General features: G+C 36.9%; 3 protein-coding genes across 10 annotated transcripts; 2 read left to right on the top strand and 1 right to left on the bottom strand.

Moving 5' to 3' along the window:
• Window positions 1-1639: 1639 nt before the first annotated feature.
• Window positions 1640-6195, top strand: LOC103961035. 7 transcript variants are annotated; one of them, XM_048566268.1, is made up of 10 exons: window positions 1849-2120; window positions 2236-2311; window positions 2573-2612; window positions 2998-3247; window positions 4430-4501; window positions 4613-4680; window positions 4791-4944; window positions 5321-5401; window positions 5495-5584; window positions 5704-6195. In XM_048566268.1, exons 4-10 carry the CDS (start codon window positions 2999-3001, stop codon window positions 5779-5781), a joined length of 792 nt encoding a protein of 263 aa, XP_048422225.1. In that variant the 5' UTR covers window positions 1849-2120; window positions 2236-2311; window positions 2573-2612; window position 2998; the 3' UTR covers window positions 5782-6195. The 7 variants fall into 7 exon arrangements, with proteins under 7 accessions (XP_009371816.2, XP_009371819.2, XP_009371821.2 ...); XM_048566267.1 differs by having other exon boundaries at window positions 1850-2120; window positions 2573-2618; XM_009373541.3 differs by lacking the exons at window positions 1849-2120; window positions 2236-2311 and adding an exon at window positions 1640-1778 and having other exon boundaries at window positions 2573-2618.
• A 1545-nt stretch (window positions 6196-7740) lies between these two features.
• On the bottom strand, window positions 7741-10916 carry LOC103961036 (eukaryotic translation initiation factor 5). 2 transcript variants are annotated; one of them, XM_009373547.3, is made up of 2 exons: window positions 10768-10916; window positions 7741-9713 (listed from the first exon to the last, which is right to left on the bottom strand). In XM_009373547.3, the coding sequence occupies exon 2, from the start codon at window positions 9351-9353 to the stop codon at window positions 8034-8036; it is 1320 nt and encodes a 439-aa protein (XP_009371822.2). In that variant the 5' UTR covers window positions 9354-9713; window positions 10768-10916; the 3' UTR covers window positions 7741-8033. The 2 variants fall into 2 exon arrangements, with proteins under 2 accessions (XP_009371822.2, XP_009371823.2); XM_009373548.3 differs by having other exon boundaries at window positions 7741-9684; window positions 10768-10895.
• A 4087-nt stretch (window positions 10917-15003) lies between these two features.
• LOC125467828 lies at window positions 15004-19082 on the top strand. Its single transcript, XM_018650846.2, has 2 exons — window positions 15004-15274; window positions 18735-19082. Exons 1-2 carry the CDS (start codon window positions 15148-15150, stop codon window positions 19010-19012), a joined length of 405 nt encoding a protein of 134 aa, XP_018506362.2. The 5' UTR covers window positions 15004-15147; the 3' UTR covers window positions 19013-19082.
• The last annotated feature ends 816 nt before the right edge of the window (window positions 19083-19898 follow it).

A 19898-nucleotide genomic window follows, 5' to 3' on the forward strand; every position in this document is an offset into this window, starting at 1 on the left:
ATGATCCTTCAGGTTAATTTTACAATAGATTAAGTTATCAATTTAAATAATCTTTGTTACACGGAAACACAATAAATATGCAAAATGATCAAATTTAAAAAAAATTTCTCGTGTGAAACCTTATTTCTTCTTCCCCTACTGTCTCTCTCCTTCACATCCCCTTCCTCTCTTTGTCTCTCTCGATCATTCACTCCCATCCTCTCCTGAGTTTTTGTTTTTTTCCTTTTCACGAATGAAAAAGAGAGAGGGACACTTCGAAGTTTTCACCGGCGTCAAAAAATTTCATAGGATAAAATGGTTCACGCTCTAAAAAAGAAGGGGATCTCAATTTTCGAAACCAATCTCAATTTTTTTTGGTGTTTTGTATCTAATTGAGTTTGAATATTATTTATGAAAGATTGAATGTGTAAAGTTATTAGGGTCTTATGAAATTGGATATGCTGAGTTTAAATATTTAATGAGGAAACTAAGTATTGCAGATATAAAAGATTCGACATGACATGAAACCTTCTTCCTTCTTTTTATTTATTTATTTATTTATTTTTTATCAATTAGGATTGGCCCAACGTGTAAGTACCGTTGATTATTCCCTTGAATCCCCTTATTGGTAGAAATCTTCATCTGCACAACATTAGTAATTGACCCTTTGATATATAACTAATTAGTAAATCAGTAATTATTCGTATTTAACTTTATTATTAATTAGACGATAAAAAGGGGACTGGAAACTAGTTGGTGATTTCTTCACGGTAGTTTATTTTTTTGGGGCATTTCAGGGCTACTATCGTGTGGTTTACTAGTGCCATAAATCGAATCTAAGATTTGCTATTATTTTTTCTATATTATCTACACTAAAAGGATGAAAGAATGGATTAAAGCCTGGTTTGATACTGAGGTGATTATGAAAAAAGCTGGTATAAAAAAAAGCTGAGAGCTGTTTTTGTGTTTGGTAAACATTCAACTTCAGCTTTTTTTTTCACAGTTTTGGGTGGAAAAAAGCCAAAAACAAGAAGCTGCAAAACCCAGCTTTGAAAAACAGGTTTTTTTTCACATCTGTTTTACATAAAAGTTTATTAAACACTATAATAATGTTTTTTTATTTTTAAAAGCATTTTTACAAAAAAGTTTACCAAACACTTTGCTGCTTTATTTCACAGCTGCTTATTCTCACAGCACAATAAAAATAATTTTTTTTCAAAGCACAACAATACTAAACCAGCCATAAACCTTACAATAAATTAGCAGATCCTAGCCTTGCATTGAATTTAAGACCTCTATTATTTGATTAGAACAAAACATCAGAGTAACAATAAAACGCGTACTAGATAATTCCTACTCCCACTTGACTTGACCCAACCGAAGTCACGGTAAATCGAGCAAAGCGGCGTAAAAATATGGAGGGAAATTGAATGTCAAAAGAGTAAAAAGAAAAACGGGGAAAGCGGCGAAACAAGGAAAGAGGATGTCGATTGGTTGGGCGACGTGGGTTATTTGCGGTTAGAATCCCCCTTACCCTTTTCACCTTTCCCTCGATAAAATGCTTCCTCTCTTTTCTCCTCCTCCTTCTCTCCCACCCAAACTGTAAAAATGGTTGCTTTCTTTCTGATGGGTTTTCTTTTCTGTTAATATTATGAATTCACAGCACTCCATTGTTTCTGTAAATTTGTAGTAATAGTGTGTGCAACGACAACACTCCATCTCTTGCTTCCGTCGTTTCAAGCAAAAAGATTGCTGCTTTCTTCCTTTCTTCCATTGCAGAGAATCCCATTCCCATTCCTGTAAGTCTCCCTCTCTCTCTATGATTTAATCTTTCCCACTTTCCATTCATCAGCTTCATTAATTCATCTGGGCAGCGTCATTCTCTCTCTCTCTCTCTCTCATTGGCATTTCTGGCGTATTTTGATTTGGGGCAATTCTTTGGAGTTTTTGGATTCTGGGTTCTTTTTTGTTTTCCATATTATCAAAAGAACTAATCTTTTTTCATTGGATGATTTTAGCTTTGCATTTTCAAATTTGGGTTTTCTTTGTGCCATTTCAATGCTGTTAATTCTTTGTTTTTAACTAATATTCTGTAAAAGTTGCTAGAGTTGCATTTTCTGCTTCTAATTTTTCACAAAAAGGTACATTCACTTTTGATATTTTCCCCCTTTTGTGTTTTTTTGCTTAACTTTTTCTCCCCTATTTACCTTTTTTTTCCCTCTCCTGCCTGATGATCCTTTATTGATCTTGATGCAGCTTGAGTGCTTGTTCTTTTGCCCACGCCTCCTTTTTTGGGATTCTTCTTCTCACCACTTTTATTTGTTTTGAAAATGTATGGATAATATCTGTTGCATTGATATTTAGATTTCATTGTACTAAGTTAATTGCTGCTCAATGTTTCCAGAACATCCCTTTCATTCGTGAGAAAAATTGAGTGAAATGGAGGAAAATAGGAATTTGGGTTTTTCTGTTAGATCTTGTTTTACTTTGTAATGTAAGAAATTTGCCTTCTTTCGAGAATTTAGAAGATTGTTAGGGTTTCATTATTGTCCCACAATTATATATGTCTCACATCTTTTCTTTTGATGAATAGGGTTCATTTTTATTGTGATGCGTACATCCGTTTGACTGAGGTACAGGTGATGTTCACAAACCTTTGTTGGTTCTTAGTTGTTGTACCTTGACAATTTTAAGGTTGATTGTTTTGGTGACCCTTGTAGATTAATTTATTAAATGACCTAATTGTATGAACTTTAAGGTTGATTGTTTTGGTGACCCTTGATGTCCTAATTTGTGCTGTCAATTAGAACAGAACATTTGGCTTTTCAATTTCACCATTTTTTGACAATGTTTGATTCATATACTTCGTTAATGGATCTTTTGAGTGGTTGTCATTTTGAAATTATGCAATGTTATGGTGTATTTTAGTTGCTATTATTCGGTGGAGATTAAATTTGAAATCCAAGTTAGGCTGCGTAGAAGATTTTTAACTGAACTTTTCTTTTTTATCATTTAAAGGATGGGGGATCATTTTGTGTTGTTCGTGGATCGGTTGATCACTGAATCTACCCTCGAAGCTGTTATAGAGAGCACATATCAGTTGCAGCACCCAACACCCACAACAATCCAAGATATCATGGAATCTTCCCATCAAATAGATATGAATACCCTGTCATCTCCTAGTAAATTTGTACAGTGTAGGATTTGCCACGATGAGGACGATGATTCAAACATGGAAGCACCATGTTCTTGCTGTGGCAGCTTGAAGGTACGCTGCACTTTAGTTTGTGCATTGTCTTTTCTCTTTGAAACTTCTGCTATTTGATGTTCAAAGTTTCAGTCTTGTGTCATCTTTTTCAGTGCGTCTGTAAGTTTCGTTTGGGAATGACTGTAGTCTTATGTTTTCAGTTCAATCAAACTCATAAATATTCCTTTCTATTGCATCCAATGCTTCAAAACTGAAATACCTATGTCCTGCTTTATTGATGATGTCGATGTTGTATGCCAAAATTCATTAGTTGTGCTCCTACTTCAGAATTACAGTTCCCTCACTACAAATACCTGTCTTAAATTATGGTTAATGTTACAAAATTAGAAGTTGGGAACACAGAAAATGGGAAATGGAAATTTTTGAGAAAGTGATGTTTCTATGAGTTGAATGGAACAATTGGCTATATCATTCCTTATGGATGTTGTAGTATAGTTAGAATCTTAAAACCGTTGGATACATTTCTCAATAATATGTTTACTCCAGATCACAGAAGGTTGCAAGTTTTTTGCGTAAGTAAAGACTGTAGACCAAATCTAGACTCCTAATTGTGGCCATCAGTCCCTGACTTTGTTACCGATGATCATGTCAAGTTGTCTTAGTAGCTTATTTATTCATTCCATATGGTACAATTACGTATCATATGGCAAAAACAACTATTGTCTTTGTCAGAGGAGCATAAGTTATCAGGGAAGGGGAAGAACGCTAAGACTTAAGGGGGATGTATAGTTTTGGCTGTGTAATGAGTAACCTGGACAGAAGGAACAGGATCATACCTTTGAGGATTGTGTAGGTAGCAGCGGTGGGGATTTGTGGGAGAAAGTTTGTTTCTGGTCTTCACTATGGGCTTCGGTGTTGTCAGATTTTAAAATTTGTCCCTTTCGTATATTTGGCTTGATTGGAAAGCTGCTATTAGTTAGCTCTTCGAGATATCTTAGCTTGTTGGGTTTTCTGTTTGTTTCATTGTTTGATTTTGAGTTTTTGTTTACTTCTTGTGCACTTTGTGTATTTTTATTGTCTTCTGCAGTAAAATGTTGCTTCTTTTGCAAAATAAGACGACAACAACAACAGCCATTGTCTTTGGCTTTCCCTTTCTCTGTCCCCTGCTTTCTGTCCATGTCAAGTAATTCCACTGGCTTTAGAATGGAGTTATTTATTTATTTAATCTTCACATATTTGTAGTACGCTCACCGCAAATGTGTTCAGAAGTGGTGCAACGAGAAGGGTGATACAATTTGTGAAATTTGCCACCAGGTATGCCATTCCTTTACAGAACATGTTTCTAACTTTAGTTGTGTTTTATGATCATTATTAATTTGGGAGAATTAAGAATTTTCATTTTCCCTGTTGAATGTGAAATTGCAGCAATTCAAGCCAGATTATACAGCACCGCCTCCTCTATATCATTATAGTGGTATCCCAATGAACTTCCGGTACTATCTACCTATCCATATTCTCATGGTTTTCTGTTTTCAACAAAAGATCTAATTTCACTTTTCAGAACCAAAAACATTATATACTCAATTTGGTGTTACCATGTTAGGGGGAACTGGGAGATTTCCAGAAGGGACCTGCACAATCCTGGATTTATAGCAATGGTTACTACTGATAACGGATACCTGAATACGGACTTTGCTGATGAATACTCAGCTCCTTCTTCAAGAAGCTTGATATGCTGTCGTATAGTTGCTATCATCGTACTCTCTCTCTCTCTCTCACACACACACACACACACACACACACACACACAACAAGTGGAGACTTGTGAATAGCCATTAAGCAAGAGTTTTAACAAGAAAAAAAATGCCATAATGGCAGAGAAAGAACTGGAAGAAGGGGCGACGTAAGAAAAGCAAGAACTACAAAACCTAGTAACATGCAGATGTTCACATGATGAAGTGGTTTAATTGTTGAATTTTTTCAACCTATGGGGAAATTATTCTGTTTTAAAGTTATAAATGAAATTGAATACACATGTTTTTGAATATGTCAATTCTGTCTAGCAAGAATTAATTGGTCTTGTGGACTTTACTACTTGAGTCATATTTTACAGCATTTTTTGTTTGTTTTCAGTTCATGGTTCTTCTGGTTTTACGCCATACTCTTCCAATCTTAATAAGTGGAGCAGGAGAGTACTCATTGACGTTATTCACAGTGAGTTTTGCTAACCCCATTTTTTATTTAAAGGATGAAATGCTCTTCAGGCAAATGTAAAAAGAACGTACTAATATTTTCATTATGCTGTAGTTAATGGTGTTGAGAACGATTGGAATTCTTTTTCCAATCTATATCATGGTTAAAGTATTCACTGTTATCCAACGTCGGCGGCATCAACAGGTCAGGCATATAAGAAATTCATTGACCATGTATTAGGTACATAGTTGAGCTGCGAATGCCTTGCTTTTGCTCTTACTGAAACAGTAGAACTTGTTCTGTTTCATGTGTCTATGCATTAGGATCCTCAGATTTCCCTTGCCACATCAGACGAAGAGAATGACTTTGCATATCCATCACGTTTTATTCAAATTCGATAACTGATTCAGCCACTAGTCTTGGCCGGAGAATCATTTACTATTGCTGCAACATCCCGAAAAAGGGCTCGAGAACCAAGATCTCCAGTTGTTTGTAATGCAGATGAAAGTTGTGGCCGAAGGCAATGTTCTTACATCGTCAGTTCAGGACAATGTGCTAGAAGCATACGCAAACCCTTTCCTTGCCGTGATTCGGAAACCTGTGTATATGACAGCATTGGGTATGAGCCTTTTTATTTTCAAGTACTTTCATACGAAAACTAGGAACCTATACTTTAAATGCACATGTAAATGTTAATACTGTAATTCGATGTATTTCCGTATCCAAAAAGGGGACCCAGAACATGAATCAATGATTCCTATGAAGAAGAGCAGTTTGCACTTGGCAGTGCAAGCAACAAAACATGCTTCATGCAACTCAGTTTCTACCTCATCCTTCTCTCACCTGCTTTCACTGTTAATATACAAATTACCCCAAAAAAAGGTGTAAATTGCTATTTTCTCATAAGCTTGTGGAGGCGAATGCTGTTCTATGCAATGAAATGAAACCAAATGATTTGGAAATTGGCCGACCAAAGGCCAATCCAAACCCCATTAGCATTGGAATATTTAAATTTAACTTATACTACAGAGTTGAAGATTTAAACTTGGGTATAGAGAATATTGTTCTAGCCAACTTGGCTGACTGTGGTTTGGCTGTTTGTGTCAGTTTATTTATGGTTTTTGTTGTTTCTTATGCCAATGCTCATATAAAAGGCCATCTCTAGTAGTGGAGAGACAAAAGTGGTGGGTTATATTTTAGGGAGTTTTAATGAAACATTTCCGGTACTCTTCACTTTTAACGAAAATGACATTTTTACTTCAAAAAATCACTTCTAGTACTATTCACTTACAACACCTTGTTGTCATTTTGATTAAAACTAAATTTTCAAATCATTTTCATTAGTTTTTCTTATATTTTAACCCTCCATTCCTTTAAAAAAAAAAAAAAAGAAAAAAAACTAATAATTTAACTCTCTAGAATATTGTATTTTAATGCGTAGTCTCGACTATATTTTTTCAATCTCCAACGATACAAGCTGCACACTAATACTTTATTGCGTTTAGAGAGAAAAGGCTATGAAACAAAAGCGGGGTATACAAAAAACTTGTTGGAGGGATCAATGCTATGTTCCACGGGCATTCTGAAATCTCGGAGTGTCAAAGTGTTGGGCATTCGAACACGCTGATACATCTCAGATATGCCTCGAAAATGGTTTAAACACAGTTAAGACACAGCTACTGCTTTGTAAATATAGAACACATTTTGCGGCAATTTTGTAAATATTGAAACTTCTAAAACCTAAAAGTTTGCCAACCTCATCTTCAGTCTTCTTTCTCTCCAATTAGAGGCCGTGATCTTGACTGATGACGACAATGGAGTTCAGGAAGAAATAGAGACTTGAAGATCATTGAGACTTGAATCTTGTGTTATATTAATTATTATATTTGTGATTTAATTATTATGAACGGCAAAAGAATTTGATAAGCACGAATTCTTTGTTATATTATGAATTCGAAGTATAAGTAATATTTGTTATAAATTATTATATTTTAATCGTAACGTTCTATCTGTCTGTGTTCTTATTTTTTCTATTTATTTATAAGATTTACAGCGTTGCCGTGTCTCTCAATCCGTGTCCGCGTCTGCACAGTGGCTAAATATAGTCAGCTCGAGAGCTACAAGTAGCCCATAGCCCGTGACTAGAGATAGCCAATAGCTTTTTACTGCACGCATCTTTGTCCCTTAAAGGTGAAAATGTTGTAAGAACAACCGAAGCATAGGTATAGAATAGCCGGCTCGGATGAGGGATTGAAGTTAATGAAACATCCTGGAAATAACAACATACGCAGCAGCACATCACATCAGATCAATTAAGGATCGCAAGGCACAATCATCTCATCAGTAAATGGAAATTTAGATAGTAAAACAAACAATATCCTTTAAAATTTTGAAACTATCCAGGGGCAAAAATATGCCGAAAATAATACTCAACATCCAGATGCTAAAACCAATCCCAGATAACACACAGATACAGACATTTCTAGGTAATGCAGGACAAAGTAGAAAATCTTGACACTAGTGGACTACGCGAGAGGCCTCAGAAAACCCGTTTATTCCCTTCTGCGGATGGCATGATGTTGGCAACGGCAGCAAACCAAACAACGAACAAACAACACATGCGATGATGAAAATAAATAAAAAGTAAAAAACCTTATTCCTCCTCAGTTTCAGACTCAGCGCTCTGGAGCCAGTCAATGAAGGGTTTAGTGTTCTTCCAAATCTGAGAGCCCTTGCTGGCTCCCTTCAGTCCATCTTGATACCACTGCACTATAGTTTCTTCCTCCAAGATATCAGCATCGTAGAGAGCTTTTAAAACCAGGGCAACCTCCTTCAATGCACTTGAGCTTGACTTCCCACAGAAGCCTTCAATTGCTTGAAGCACGAGCAACTGAGATCCCTCATCCTGTGCAGCAGCTACAGCAAGGTACTTTATCTTCTTCGACACCTCCTTTGCAAACCCTTTCTCTATGCCCCCAAATAGCGCTTCAAAAAGAGCAGTCATCTTTTCCTTAGCAGACCCAGAAAGTGACGGCAGAAGGGATTGTAACTGTTTGGCTGAGATACCTTTATCTAGATTCTTTTTCAACTCATCAGTAAGTGTTACTCGAGCAGTGGAGTTTCCATTCTCCACAGCCTTTGTTGCTTCCTTGGGCATCTCTGGTTCATTGGTTGAAAGCATTACCATATCAGCTGTCGCAGCACTCAATTGTTCTTGAATCCGTTGACGAGCTGCCTCTAGTGATGTATCAGTTTGCCACTGAACATCATCGTCATCATCACCAACATCATTGGCCTCCTCCTCATCAACCTGGCTGTGAGTAGGTGATGTGCGGTCCTCATCAGATCCACTTGTTTTCTTTTTCGAAGAGCTGGCTTTCACAGGGCCCTCCTTAGCAGAGGAGGAAGTGCCCTTCTTCTTCGCCTCTTTCTTTTGTTTCTTCAGCTCCTCATCCGCAGCTTCACCTTCTTTCAACCGTTCCTTTTCAGCCCTCCTCATTGCTTTCTTATCTTTGGATCCCTTTTTCTGCTCGGGTGGGTTCTTAATAATGAAGGTAGTGAGCTTGTCTCTCATGTCGACATCAGACACAAAACCACACGCAGCACATTTCAGTTGAATCATTTGAGTCTTTGTAATCAATATCTCAGTTTCTGGATTGCCACATCCATAACACTGGACGTATTTCTTAATAAAATTTTCAAGAAGGCCAGCTAGCTTAGCAGTGTCATGGGACCCATTAACAATAGAAGTCCCAGTTTTCTCATCAAATTTGGATTGGGCTCCAAGTTCACAACCAAAATACTTCGTAGTGTATGCAGGGGGCCTTGCCAACGCCTTTGCGATGTCCACCATGTTGACTATATTTGTCTTGATGCCATTTCCACGGCCCTCAATTTTGGTAACCATCCTGGGCATCTTATACCTGTAGAAGGCATCGTCGCTGTTCCCAGCACCAATGTTCAGTAAAGCCATCTTGTCTTGAACAAAGAAATCAGAAAGCAAATATCAAAGGTATCTTGAGAAGGAAATGCCGGAAGTCAAAGTGTACACAGCTGCGATATCGTCCCCTAACTCGAGAGAAGATTGATGTTCTGCAGTTATGGAAGGCTGCACCCAGTAGCAACCATGAAACTCAGAATATTCCTGATATGGCAACTGATGCATACAGCTATTTTCTTTTAACAAGGGTCTGTTCTTCTTCCTTGACCAAGGACAGTACTCTCCAAGCAACCCAATTGATCCCAAATGGAAAATGGCCTTCTCGGACATAAAAGAAGCTTCACCGTTGAACTTCCTTGAAAATCTGAAAGTAGCAGATAATGTGCAGTGTTCCTGAATCAAGAATACTGAAAATTAAAATGCTAAAGATTTAAGAGTGTCATTGTCAGCATGTCACATAATTTTCCACATCTCAAACAACATGACTTGATGATTTATGCCAATAGAGATCATAAACAATTACAAAGAATAAAATAAACCATTCAGTTCACCAAACTTTGTCAATCACTCCAATTGTCAACTCACTGTTCACAAAAATATATAAAAATGTTCATCGGTTTGGTATAACCAAATAACTATGCAGAGTAATGCGCTCTTGCAACTTTCACACGTTGAGAGTTGTTCAAATATGTAAGAGAATATACTTTATGCATCTACTTCAAAGTAACAAACTTTATACGAAAATTTGAAATTAATATTGATAAATCCACCAAAGTTTCTCAATCACTTTGATTGTCAACTCACTGTTTGCAGAAGATATAAAAAATAGCACTTTAGTTGGGTATAGCTACACTAAGTAATGCACTCTTAGAGCAATTCTCACATGTTGAAAGACCTACAATCGGATTGGCGCACGATTATACGAATCATATACAAGAGACAGTACTCTATACGTATACTTCAAAGCAACAAACTTTATACGAACACCCAAAAGTATCATCGGGTAAGTATCATCAGACGGTTCGGACCTCCACTTAGTTTCACCCAAGCTTCATCCTGGTCATGGATAGATCACCCAGGTTCGGATCCATAAGCAGTGACAATTGCCCTATGAAGACTCCGGTGGGTTCCCTTAACCAAGCCACTGCCTATGAGTCGCCGGCTCATTCTTCAACAGGCACGCGGTCAGAGCCCTGGGCTCCTCCCACTGCTTGGGAGCTTACGGTTTATATAATCAACTTTGAAGTAAATATCCATAATCCAATACAAAAATATCAATCAATCCAATATCTTTCCACTAACCCTAAAACACAAATAACTGAGATTTCTTAAATATATGAACAATCGAAAATAAATAAGATGCAATACACTTGGAATCGTAAATAAAATATATAAAAAAAATATTAAAAATCAAACGAAAAATACAATCGAAGATGAATGCTCGTACCTGAAATCCAATCGAGATCGATGCTTTCTGAGTGGAGAAAACGAAGAGGTTTGCGAGGTAGAAGATTTGGGGAATTAGGGTTTCAACGCAGAGGCAGTGTGGCTCAGAAGAGGTGGGCTTTTGTTATCTCTTGTGGTTTGTGTGTTATATATATACGGTTGAGGGCGACCGAGAGGAATTATCACGTGTTGCATTGACCAGTTTTAGTTTGGTGGTATCCAATTTTGTTTGTGTTCTTAGGTGCGTTGGATTCTTATTAATCGACGGCAGCCGTTGATTCTGTTGAAGGATCGTGAATCAAATAGAAACTCCGCCTACTCTCAATTGTATTGTGCCTATTGTAATATTTACATTGGGCCTATTGAAATTGGCTTTAAAATGTGGCGTGGGTGGATTATGGTTTTCATTATTGTGGTGCTTGTGCTAGCCAGGTGAGCGTTGTGCTTAGAGAAAAAAAGTGAAAAGAGTACTCAGAGAAGAGAAGAGGGCTAACAATAACATAAATGTTTGGAGGGCATTGTGGGATTGTAATACTACAATCCCCTTTCTACGAAGAAAACTTATAAATTTCAATCATTTTCAAGATGGTAGGATTAGAAGAGGTGAGTTTTCATGACTTTTTTCATTTTGAGGGGATTAGATTGGAAGAAAACTCATCCCTTCTAATCCGACCATCTTGAGAAGGATTGAAATTGATGAGTTTCCTTCATAGAGAGCCTGCCTTTAAGGGAATGGATCCCAATTTTTTTTTTTTTCCTTTTCAAAAAATGAGGATTAGTTGTGGGGCCCAAATCATATTGAACTTCAATGATCCAAACTATCTATTTTTTAAGTTGTATCTCATAGATTATCCTTGCAAAATATTAACCAAATCGGAAATATTTGAGTTCAAAGAAATTGACAAACATTATTTTCTAATAAACATTGAAATTTCATCGTGATAATTAAATGGTCAAATGGTTCCAGATTGAGTTGAATTTTTGCAAGGATGATCTATGAACCGAAGCTTACAAAATAGACAATTCGGATCATTGAAGTTCAATGTGAAGTGGGTTCTATTGGCGTGAGTCAATATTTAGGAGAAAATGAATGTAAATATTGTGTAAATATTAGAATCATGTTTTAGGAAGGATATATTTGTGTCCTTTATTGTTTCCTTATGGAATAAGGATTGTCTGTACTTATATTCAGAATTATGGAATACATGAAAATTAAGTGGTATATTTCTATTTGGCATCCGAGCCGAGTTGTAACCCTAGGAAAAAAATTCCCACTGTGCTACTGCTGTCATGCAAAAATCAGCAAGTCTTGTGTTTTTTGCTGCATCCCTGTAGCAAGTTGAGATTGCAGTTGTGTTTTTTACTACTTGTGTGTGCTGTCGCGATGGCTACTATTGAAGAAAACTCACGGCTGAAGTTGGAGGGTGGTTCACGTACAACCACCAACAATTTAGTTGTGAGCCTTGAAGTGATACAGAATAATGCTTCAAACATACCGAATACCGTAAAACTCAATGGATCAAATTATCCTCTTGGGTCCAAAGTGTTGGAGATGCATATCACTAGGTGTGGTAAGAAAGCGTTCGTGAAAGGGAGTATCAAGGAACCCAAGGAAGAAAGTGCCGAGTATGAAACTTGAGAAATTGGGAGTGCAATTGTGAAAGGGTGGTTGATTAATTCCATGGATCCTACCATCATGGGTTTTTTCATCAATCTTCGTACCGTTAAAGAAGTATAGGAAGAAGTTGCTCAGACATATTATGATGGTTATGATATTTTTCAGATTTATGAGTTGAAGGTAAAGTTGTTTCGACTTTGTCAGGAAGGGTGTCCTATTGGCGTGTACTATGTCGATCTTAAAGCAGTATGGCAATAACTTGATCAAAGAAGACTGATTAAGATATGGTGTGTTATTGACTTGAAAACGCTTTGAGAGGAGATCCAATTAGACTGGGTTTATGCCTTTCTGGCAGGACTTGATGACGTATTTGATAAGGTACGTGGTGATATTTTAAGAACTCAACCCCTACCATCTGTTGATGGGGTATTTTCTGTTGTTAGGCATGAAGCCCAACGTCATGCTACCATGATGGAAAGAACTAGTGTCGGCATCCAAGGAGGAATCTCGATACCGTCCGTAGCCATGATGCCACAACCACTCTTTGCTGGCTGACCGTATGTCTTACCTTCATCTACAACTTCCGGTCCTTTTACTCTGGAAAATAAAGATGATTTAAAGTGTACCTTTTGTGGTCAAACCTTTCATACTGAGGATACTTGTTTTCAAAAGCATGGAGTCCCTGAATGGTTCCTTGAATTAAAGAACAAGTTATGTGCAAAGGAGTGAGCTGCTAATGGAGCAAGTGGGAGCCGTGCATCCATTGCCGCTGCCGCACCTAGTACCAAGGAGGCTGTGCCTACCCCTGGAGATCTATGCCAAAGCTTGTTGACTAGGACTAATCCTAGTGAATCACTGTCCAATACGAGTATTATGGGGTGTGTTCTTTTAGCCTCCAATACTGAACATAATACATGTTCGATTCTGGACTAAGGTGAAACAGACCATATGACCTTTGATAAAAATTTGTTTACTTGTATGACAATGACTTATCGAAAGTGTGTAGTAATGGCGAATGACACCACTACACCGGTTATTAGGGCCAGCTACTGAGCAATTACATTGTGTTGTACTTATGTATCCACTCTTTTGTTTACTTCAGGATATTTAGACCAAGAGATAATTAGGCATGACACTAAGAGAGAGAGGTTATATTATGTGGATGACGTCGTTGCTGGCAGAGCTAATGTAGTTTGAGCATCTCGTCCCAATAATTTGCAAGAAGTTTGGTTATTGCATCGTCGGTTAGGACATGCTTTGTTTGTTTATTTAAGGGGTATGTTGCCTAGTTTATTTCATGAAATAAAAGAATCAGACTTACATTGTGAAGTATGTATTCTCGCAAAGAGCAATCTCGCTTCGTTTTCTCCTAGTATGAATAAAAGATTGTTTATGTTTGATCTTATGCACTCTGATGTCTGGGGTCCCTCTCCTGTTAGTACTCTTTCTGGATTTAAATGGTTTGTTACTTTGATGATTGCACCTATATGACTTGGATATTTGTGATGAAGTATAAAAGTGATGTTAGTATGGTGTTTCGGTCCTTCTCTCAGATGATTGCAACATAATATTCTTCTGTTATTAAAGTTCTCCACTATGATAATGGAGGTGAATATATTAGTTACGAATTGTCTGTTTTTCTTTGGGATCAAGGAACTACTTGTCCCCATACTCCATAACAAAATGGGGTTGTCAAGAGAAAGAATCGTCATATCTTGGAAACTGCTCGTGCCTTGCTTATTGGTGCGTCCGTGCCTAAACGATTTTGGCCTGAAGTCCTTACCTATGCTGTGTCTGTGATTAATTGTATGCCATCTCGGGTTGTGAAATTTTGTACACCTCTTCAAGTATTGACGAAACATGTTCCCATAGTATCTATCAATACCCTTACTCCTCGTGTGTTTGGATGTGTAGCGTATGTTCATATTCACAAGATTCATCATAGTAAAATGGATCCATGTGCCGGTTGATGTGTCCTTGTTGGTTTTGCCTCCCAATAGAAAGGTTATAAGTGCTATCATCTTGAAACTCGACATATATATGTGACCATGGATGTTACTTTCTCTGAATCAGAGTATTTTTATTCTCCAATCCCATTACCTTCAGATCACCAGGGGAAGAACACTAATGATGATCTTGGATGGTTAGAGATACCATAAGATGTGATATGTACTTTAAGGGGAGCATGTGTTGACGAAAATAATAAAAATGGGGCAACATTATCTCTGCAAGAAACTGCAGTTGTGTTAAAGAGCCTGTTCCTTCTTAAGTAATCAATCTTCCACACTCTCTCTTTTATCAAAGATGTTCCACCTTCTAGTTAGACATAATTTTTACATTTCTCTCCTCAGCATACTTTTAAATTAGAGACCTGTACATATCAATCTAATCATACAGACCAAACTACTTCCCGACCTTCAAAATGTGGGATCCCATTTTGAGAAATGTCATCAAACTTTACACGGCTAATAAAGTTTAGTGGTGATATGTACATTTATCTATTTTAATGGACCACGTACCCAACTCCATGTTAGTATGATTTACTACTTTATCAATTCTGGCTAGCATGATATCACTAATATTTGTTGTTCTTTTTCTGTTGGTTCACAAAACCTTCATGGACCACGTGCACTCTCCTTTTTATGTTGTTCATTTAATAGTTGTTTGTATAAAAATTTCATTCCGAAAAAGTGAAAGTTCGAAAGAATTGGATTAAATTCCCCAATCACGCACGATCATGAGATGTAGATAAACAGAAGCAGCATGGCGAAGGCTTCTTCTTCCCTACCTTCTCTGTGTAACCTTGTACAGCCATCTACCATAAAGATCCGTTGTAGTACTCGTCTTCGTAGGATCATGCAAGTAAGAGCTCAGAGCTTAGATGAAGAAGGTAACTCTCAAATTCTCAGTCCCCAGTTTTGTTAATGATTTCGGGAGGCATGCATGCGCAGGATAGACTTTCATTGCCTTAATTTAGTTTCATATTTCCAGTTTGCTTCTGAAATATAAATGCTTCAAGTAGTTTTAGCTATAGTCTAGACAAGAACACATCAATCAAAGTATTCCTTTGTTTATAATTTATTATTAGGGAAACTTGATATCAGTTTATTAAAATAAGTCTAAATCCTTAAATTTAATTATTTAATTATCAATAATTATCTCTTCAATGATAAGATTTATTATAAAAATCTAATTTCCTCCTAATTATCTCTTTGGTTATTTATTTATTTTTTTGTTATTTCTTGTTCTTCCTCTTGTTTAAACCCCATTTATGGATTTTATTTTTAATTTTTATAATCAAAGTGTATCATAGGTTAATTGTATTTATCTACCTATAGATTCTTTTTTATAATCAACTTGTCATAGATTATTGTGTCTACTTGTAGGTATATTATGTTTTTTCTACTTTTTAGTTAGGTTTCATATCCCGCTTATAGGTATAACATACATTCTTATATTTGTTACTTGAGTTAGGGTAGAATGTTTTGTAGATAGATTTATGTTAGAATTCTATTGTAAGATATTAATTAGATTTTTTGGAGTTGGAAAATGCATAATACTAGAAGATTTTAATTGATTTTTAGAAAATATACAATGAGTATAAAAGAAAAGGAAACCCACTACACAATATTTGGCGATCCATGTACATTAGCGGCTAGCCAATCATCTGCCCCTACACAAAAACGTGGCAGACCTCTTGGTTCAAAGGATTCACACCACCAGAAAAGGAAACCCACTACACAAGCACTTGAAGAACCTACCATGAATCCAATTGTCACTTACTCATTCTATCCAACTCATAAGGAAATTCTAGATTACGGAAGCGTCCTTGAAGAGACAAATCTACCTCCTGAGAATCGTGAGATTTCGGTCTATTATGCTAGCTTAGATGATGTTTGGTGTAGAAATGAGATAATCGTTGACGATGCATTAGCATATGCAGTAGCTACTGAGATCATGTTGAGCGATGACATTGAACCTCATTCCTTTGATGAATGTTGACGTAGAACCGATTGGTCAAATTGGAAACAAGCAATCCAAGTCGAACTCGATTCACTTGCAAAACATAAGATGTTTGGACCTGTAGCTCCCACTCTTCCACATGTGAAGCCCATTAGCTACAAGTGGGTTTTCGTTCGGAAACGTAATGAGAAGAACGAAATTGTGCCTTACAAAGCTCGTCTTGTTACGCAAGGCTTCTCATAATGCCCTGGGATTGACTATGACCAAACTTATTCACCCCTTATAAGTTTGGTAGTTTCTGAAAAACTTATTATGCAGCTGATGGACGTAGTAATTGCGTATCTCTATGGAGATCTTGATACATAAAATTTATATGAAAGTTCCCCAAGGACTTAACAATGACTGGATCAAATATTTCCAAACTTGGAACACGCTCTCAATTCAGCTGAGGCGTTCACTTACGGTTTGAAACAATCTGAAAAAATGTGGTATAACCGTCTGAGTGAGTATTTGAATAGTCAAGGATATTTAAACAATGAACTATGCCCTTATGTGTTCATTAAAAAGTCATATTCCGATTTTGTGATTGTTGTAATATATGTTGATGACATGAATCTCATCGGAACTCCTAAAGAGCTCGTGCGAACTATCGCGCACCTGAAGTCGGAATTTGAGATGAAAGATCTAGGAAAGACTTGATACTATCTCGGTCTCGATATAGAGCACCGTTCGGATGGAATCTTAGTACATTAAACGAACTACACCCAGAAGGTGTTGCGCTGTTTTAATAAGGATAAAGCGAAATCTTCGAGTACTCCTATGGTCGTTTGATCGCTAGATGCAAACGAGATCCCTTCTGTCTGAAGGAGGATGATAAAGAGATTTTGGAGCCTAAAGTTCCTTATCTAAGTGCGATAGACGCTTTATTGTAGTTAGCTCAATGCACTAGACTTGACATCTCATTCACTGTTAATCTTTTGGCAAGATACAATAATACACCAACACACAAACACTGGATTGGTGTTAAATACATTTTTCGCTACCTTAAGGTTATTACGAATTTGGGCTTGTTCTATCTATATGAGTCCTCGAGTGATGCCGCAACCCTTATCTCGAGTCGATTCTCGCCTTGTTGGTTATGCTGACGCATGATACTTATCAAATCCGCACAAGGCGCGCTCTCAAACGGGTTATGTCTTTACCGTAAGAGGCACCGCAATCTCTTGGAGGTCAACTAAACAGGCCTTAGTTACCACTTCATGTAACCATGCTGAAATTCTTGCCTTACACGAAGCAACTCGGGAATGCTTTTGGTTGAGAACAATTGTTGGCCATATTCAAAGCTCATGCGATCTTTATCCCATTGTTGGTGTCCCGATGACGATTTATGAAGATAACGCAGCATGCATCGAACAACCTAAGATGGGTTACATCAAATGAGAAAACACCAAGCATATTGCACTGAAGTTCTTTTTCTCACATCAACAACAATAGCATCAGAAGATTGAAGTCACGCAAATCCGTTCACAAGACAATTTGGCCGACCTCTTCACCAAATCACTACCAAAGGCAACGTTTCAAAAGCTTGTTCAAGGAATTGGTATGCGTATACTTTATGAGTTGTAAAATTGCTAGTTCTCTTTGGAATTGTGTCAAACTCAGGAAAGTATCATGAAGTATACTTTCTTGATCTTAATGTACTATTTTTTTCCTACGATTAGGAGCAATTTTCCCACTGGATTTTTGTTACCCAACTGGGTTTTGACGAGGCACCCACCTTGGGTTGATCATATCCCTGATGACGTCCTGTAGATGTTTCATTTGACTCTGCATTTCTCACGCATTTTTCCTTAGACTATGGGTTTTGTCTCTCTCGGGTTTTTACGATAGCCATAGGTTTTTACCATAGCCATAGGGCTTTTTGTGAGACTTACTTCCTTATGCAAGTTCCTACCTTATTGAGAATACTGTGTTCCCAGAATCAGTGTCGATGAGTTGACTTCCTCAACCTCTACATGATGCCGAATCTACTTGAGTATTTACACACTCAAGGGGGAGTGTTATAAACTTCTAGTTTAAGTGTGTGTAAATCCTAAATTAGATTTGATTCTAGTTATTCTTTCCTATATGGACTTGTAATCCTTGGAGGAGAAGGATTTCTTCTCTCTCTCTCTCTCTTATTACTATAAATAAAGGCACTGCGTAAGGGCATAACACACATTCCTCTACACAACCTTACAAACACATATCTCTCTATATTTTCTCTCTATGCCAATATAGGCCACAAAAATAAACATATTATAGTGATATATTAATAACTAGCTTCCAATTATATATTCAAAAAAGTTAACTTGCATGTCATGTTTGATTCTTTGTATTATCTGTAGGTGGATCAAGGAATATTGTGGATGCAAATTTGAGTGTGTTAAGAGAGAAGATGGAAGTCCTTAAGATGAGGGGGAGACTTGAGAAATATTGTGGCAAAAGGCAACAAAATGGTTGGAATTATTTACCAGGATATAATTGCAAACTCAGAAGAGCAAAAGAGGTATCGACGTTCTTTGAGCTCATACGTTTGGTGGGCGTGACTCTTGGTTTTACCTGTTTTACTGCTACATTCTGCCTTGTCCTGGTATCAATCTTGGTTCATTTGAATCAATGGTAATGCTATATGTATGGATGAAATACGTTTGTGTTTGGATAAAAAAAGGGTAAATTACATTTTACTACATCAATTTTTGGTCACCTAACAAACTCATATCTCATCTTTTGGACATTGCAACGCCACACATCAACTTAGAAAGCGGAAGTATCAAAGAGAGCACTTCATACACACATGCACTAGCTTTTTAAAATTAGGTGTCTTTTTTTTTTTTCCAATGTTACATCTTGAAAATTACATGATTCACTACCAATGCAGATGCAATTTTGTATCCATACAACTTTCATTAAAGATAACTGAGTAAAAAATTAATATATTTTAATTATAGCTCTATTAAGTAATAAGCTTATAAAATCAGCTTAGTCCCAACATTATGACCATATGCAGGTTTTACCGTTTTAGTGTATTACACGATGCCAAAATTAGTTTTTATGATGCACAATGCATGCCGTAATAACCATTTACAGCACCCAAGAGCGTGTCATAAAAGCCTTTGCCGTAAAAAGTCTATCTTGTTTATGGCATGCATTGGCACACCATAAATGAAGTGCATTTTCACTAAACAGTGCGTCGTACAAAGGCTAATATTCTTGCTATTTAAGGCGTTCAATGCACACCATGTTTGCTATTTTTTTATTTAAATATTAGTCAATTCTCAATAGGGGTGGGTTCAATTTCAATAGGTTCAGCTTTTGTTAAAATCGAAAATCGAACTGAAATTACTATTCTAATCGGTTTTCTTTAGGTTTTTTTATAGTTCGGTTTGACTTTGGTTTGGTTTTATAGGTTGGAAGAGGATCCCCTCTAGACCCAAATATACTAAGTTTGCTGACTAAGGGATCCGGGCAGTTGAAACTTGATCCAACGGTTACAATTATTATAACTTTTT

This window comes from the organism of the source record quoted next, unplaced genomic scaffold, assembly GCF_019419815.1.
Source record: "Pyrus x bretschneideri cultivar Hongxiangsu unplaced genomic scaffold, Pyrus_bretschneideri_v1 Contig41, whole genome shotgun sequence".
In the NCBI taxonomy this organism is placed as follows: domain Eukaryota; kingdom Viridiplantae; phylum Streptophyta; class Magnoliopsida; order Rosales; family Rosaceae; genus Pyrus; species Pyrus x bretschneideri.

Bases quoted from the DNA above. Each gene is read 5' to 3' on its own strand.
- LOC103961036 (XM_009373547.3), bottom strand. From the start codon at position 9,353: ATGGCTTTACTGAACATTGGTGCTGGGAACAGCGACGATGCCTTCTAC.
- LOC125467828 (XM_018650846.2), top strand. From the start codon at position 15,148: ATGGCGAAGGCTTCTTCTTCCCTACCTTCTCTGTGTAACCTTGTACAG. The intron at 15,275-18,734 runs GTAACTCTCAAA...TATTATCTGTAG, and splicing joins TCAGAGCTTAGATGAAGAAG to GTGGATCAAGGAATATTGTG.
- LOC103961035 (XM_009373541.3), top strand. From the start codon at position 2,999: ATGGGGGATCATTTTGTGTTGTTCGTGGATCGGTTGATCACTGAATCT. The intron at 4,681-4,790 runs GTACTATCTACC...TTACCATGTTAG, and splicing joins GGTATCCCAATGAACTTCCG to GGGGAACTGGGAGATTTCCA. The intron at 4,945-5,320 runs GTACTCTCTCTC...GTTTGTTTTCAG, and splicing joins GTCGTATAGTTGCTATCATC to TTCATGGTTCTTCTGGTTTT.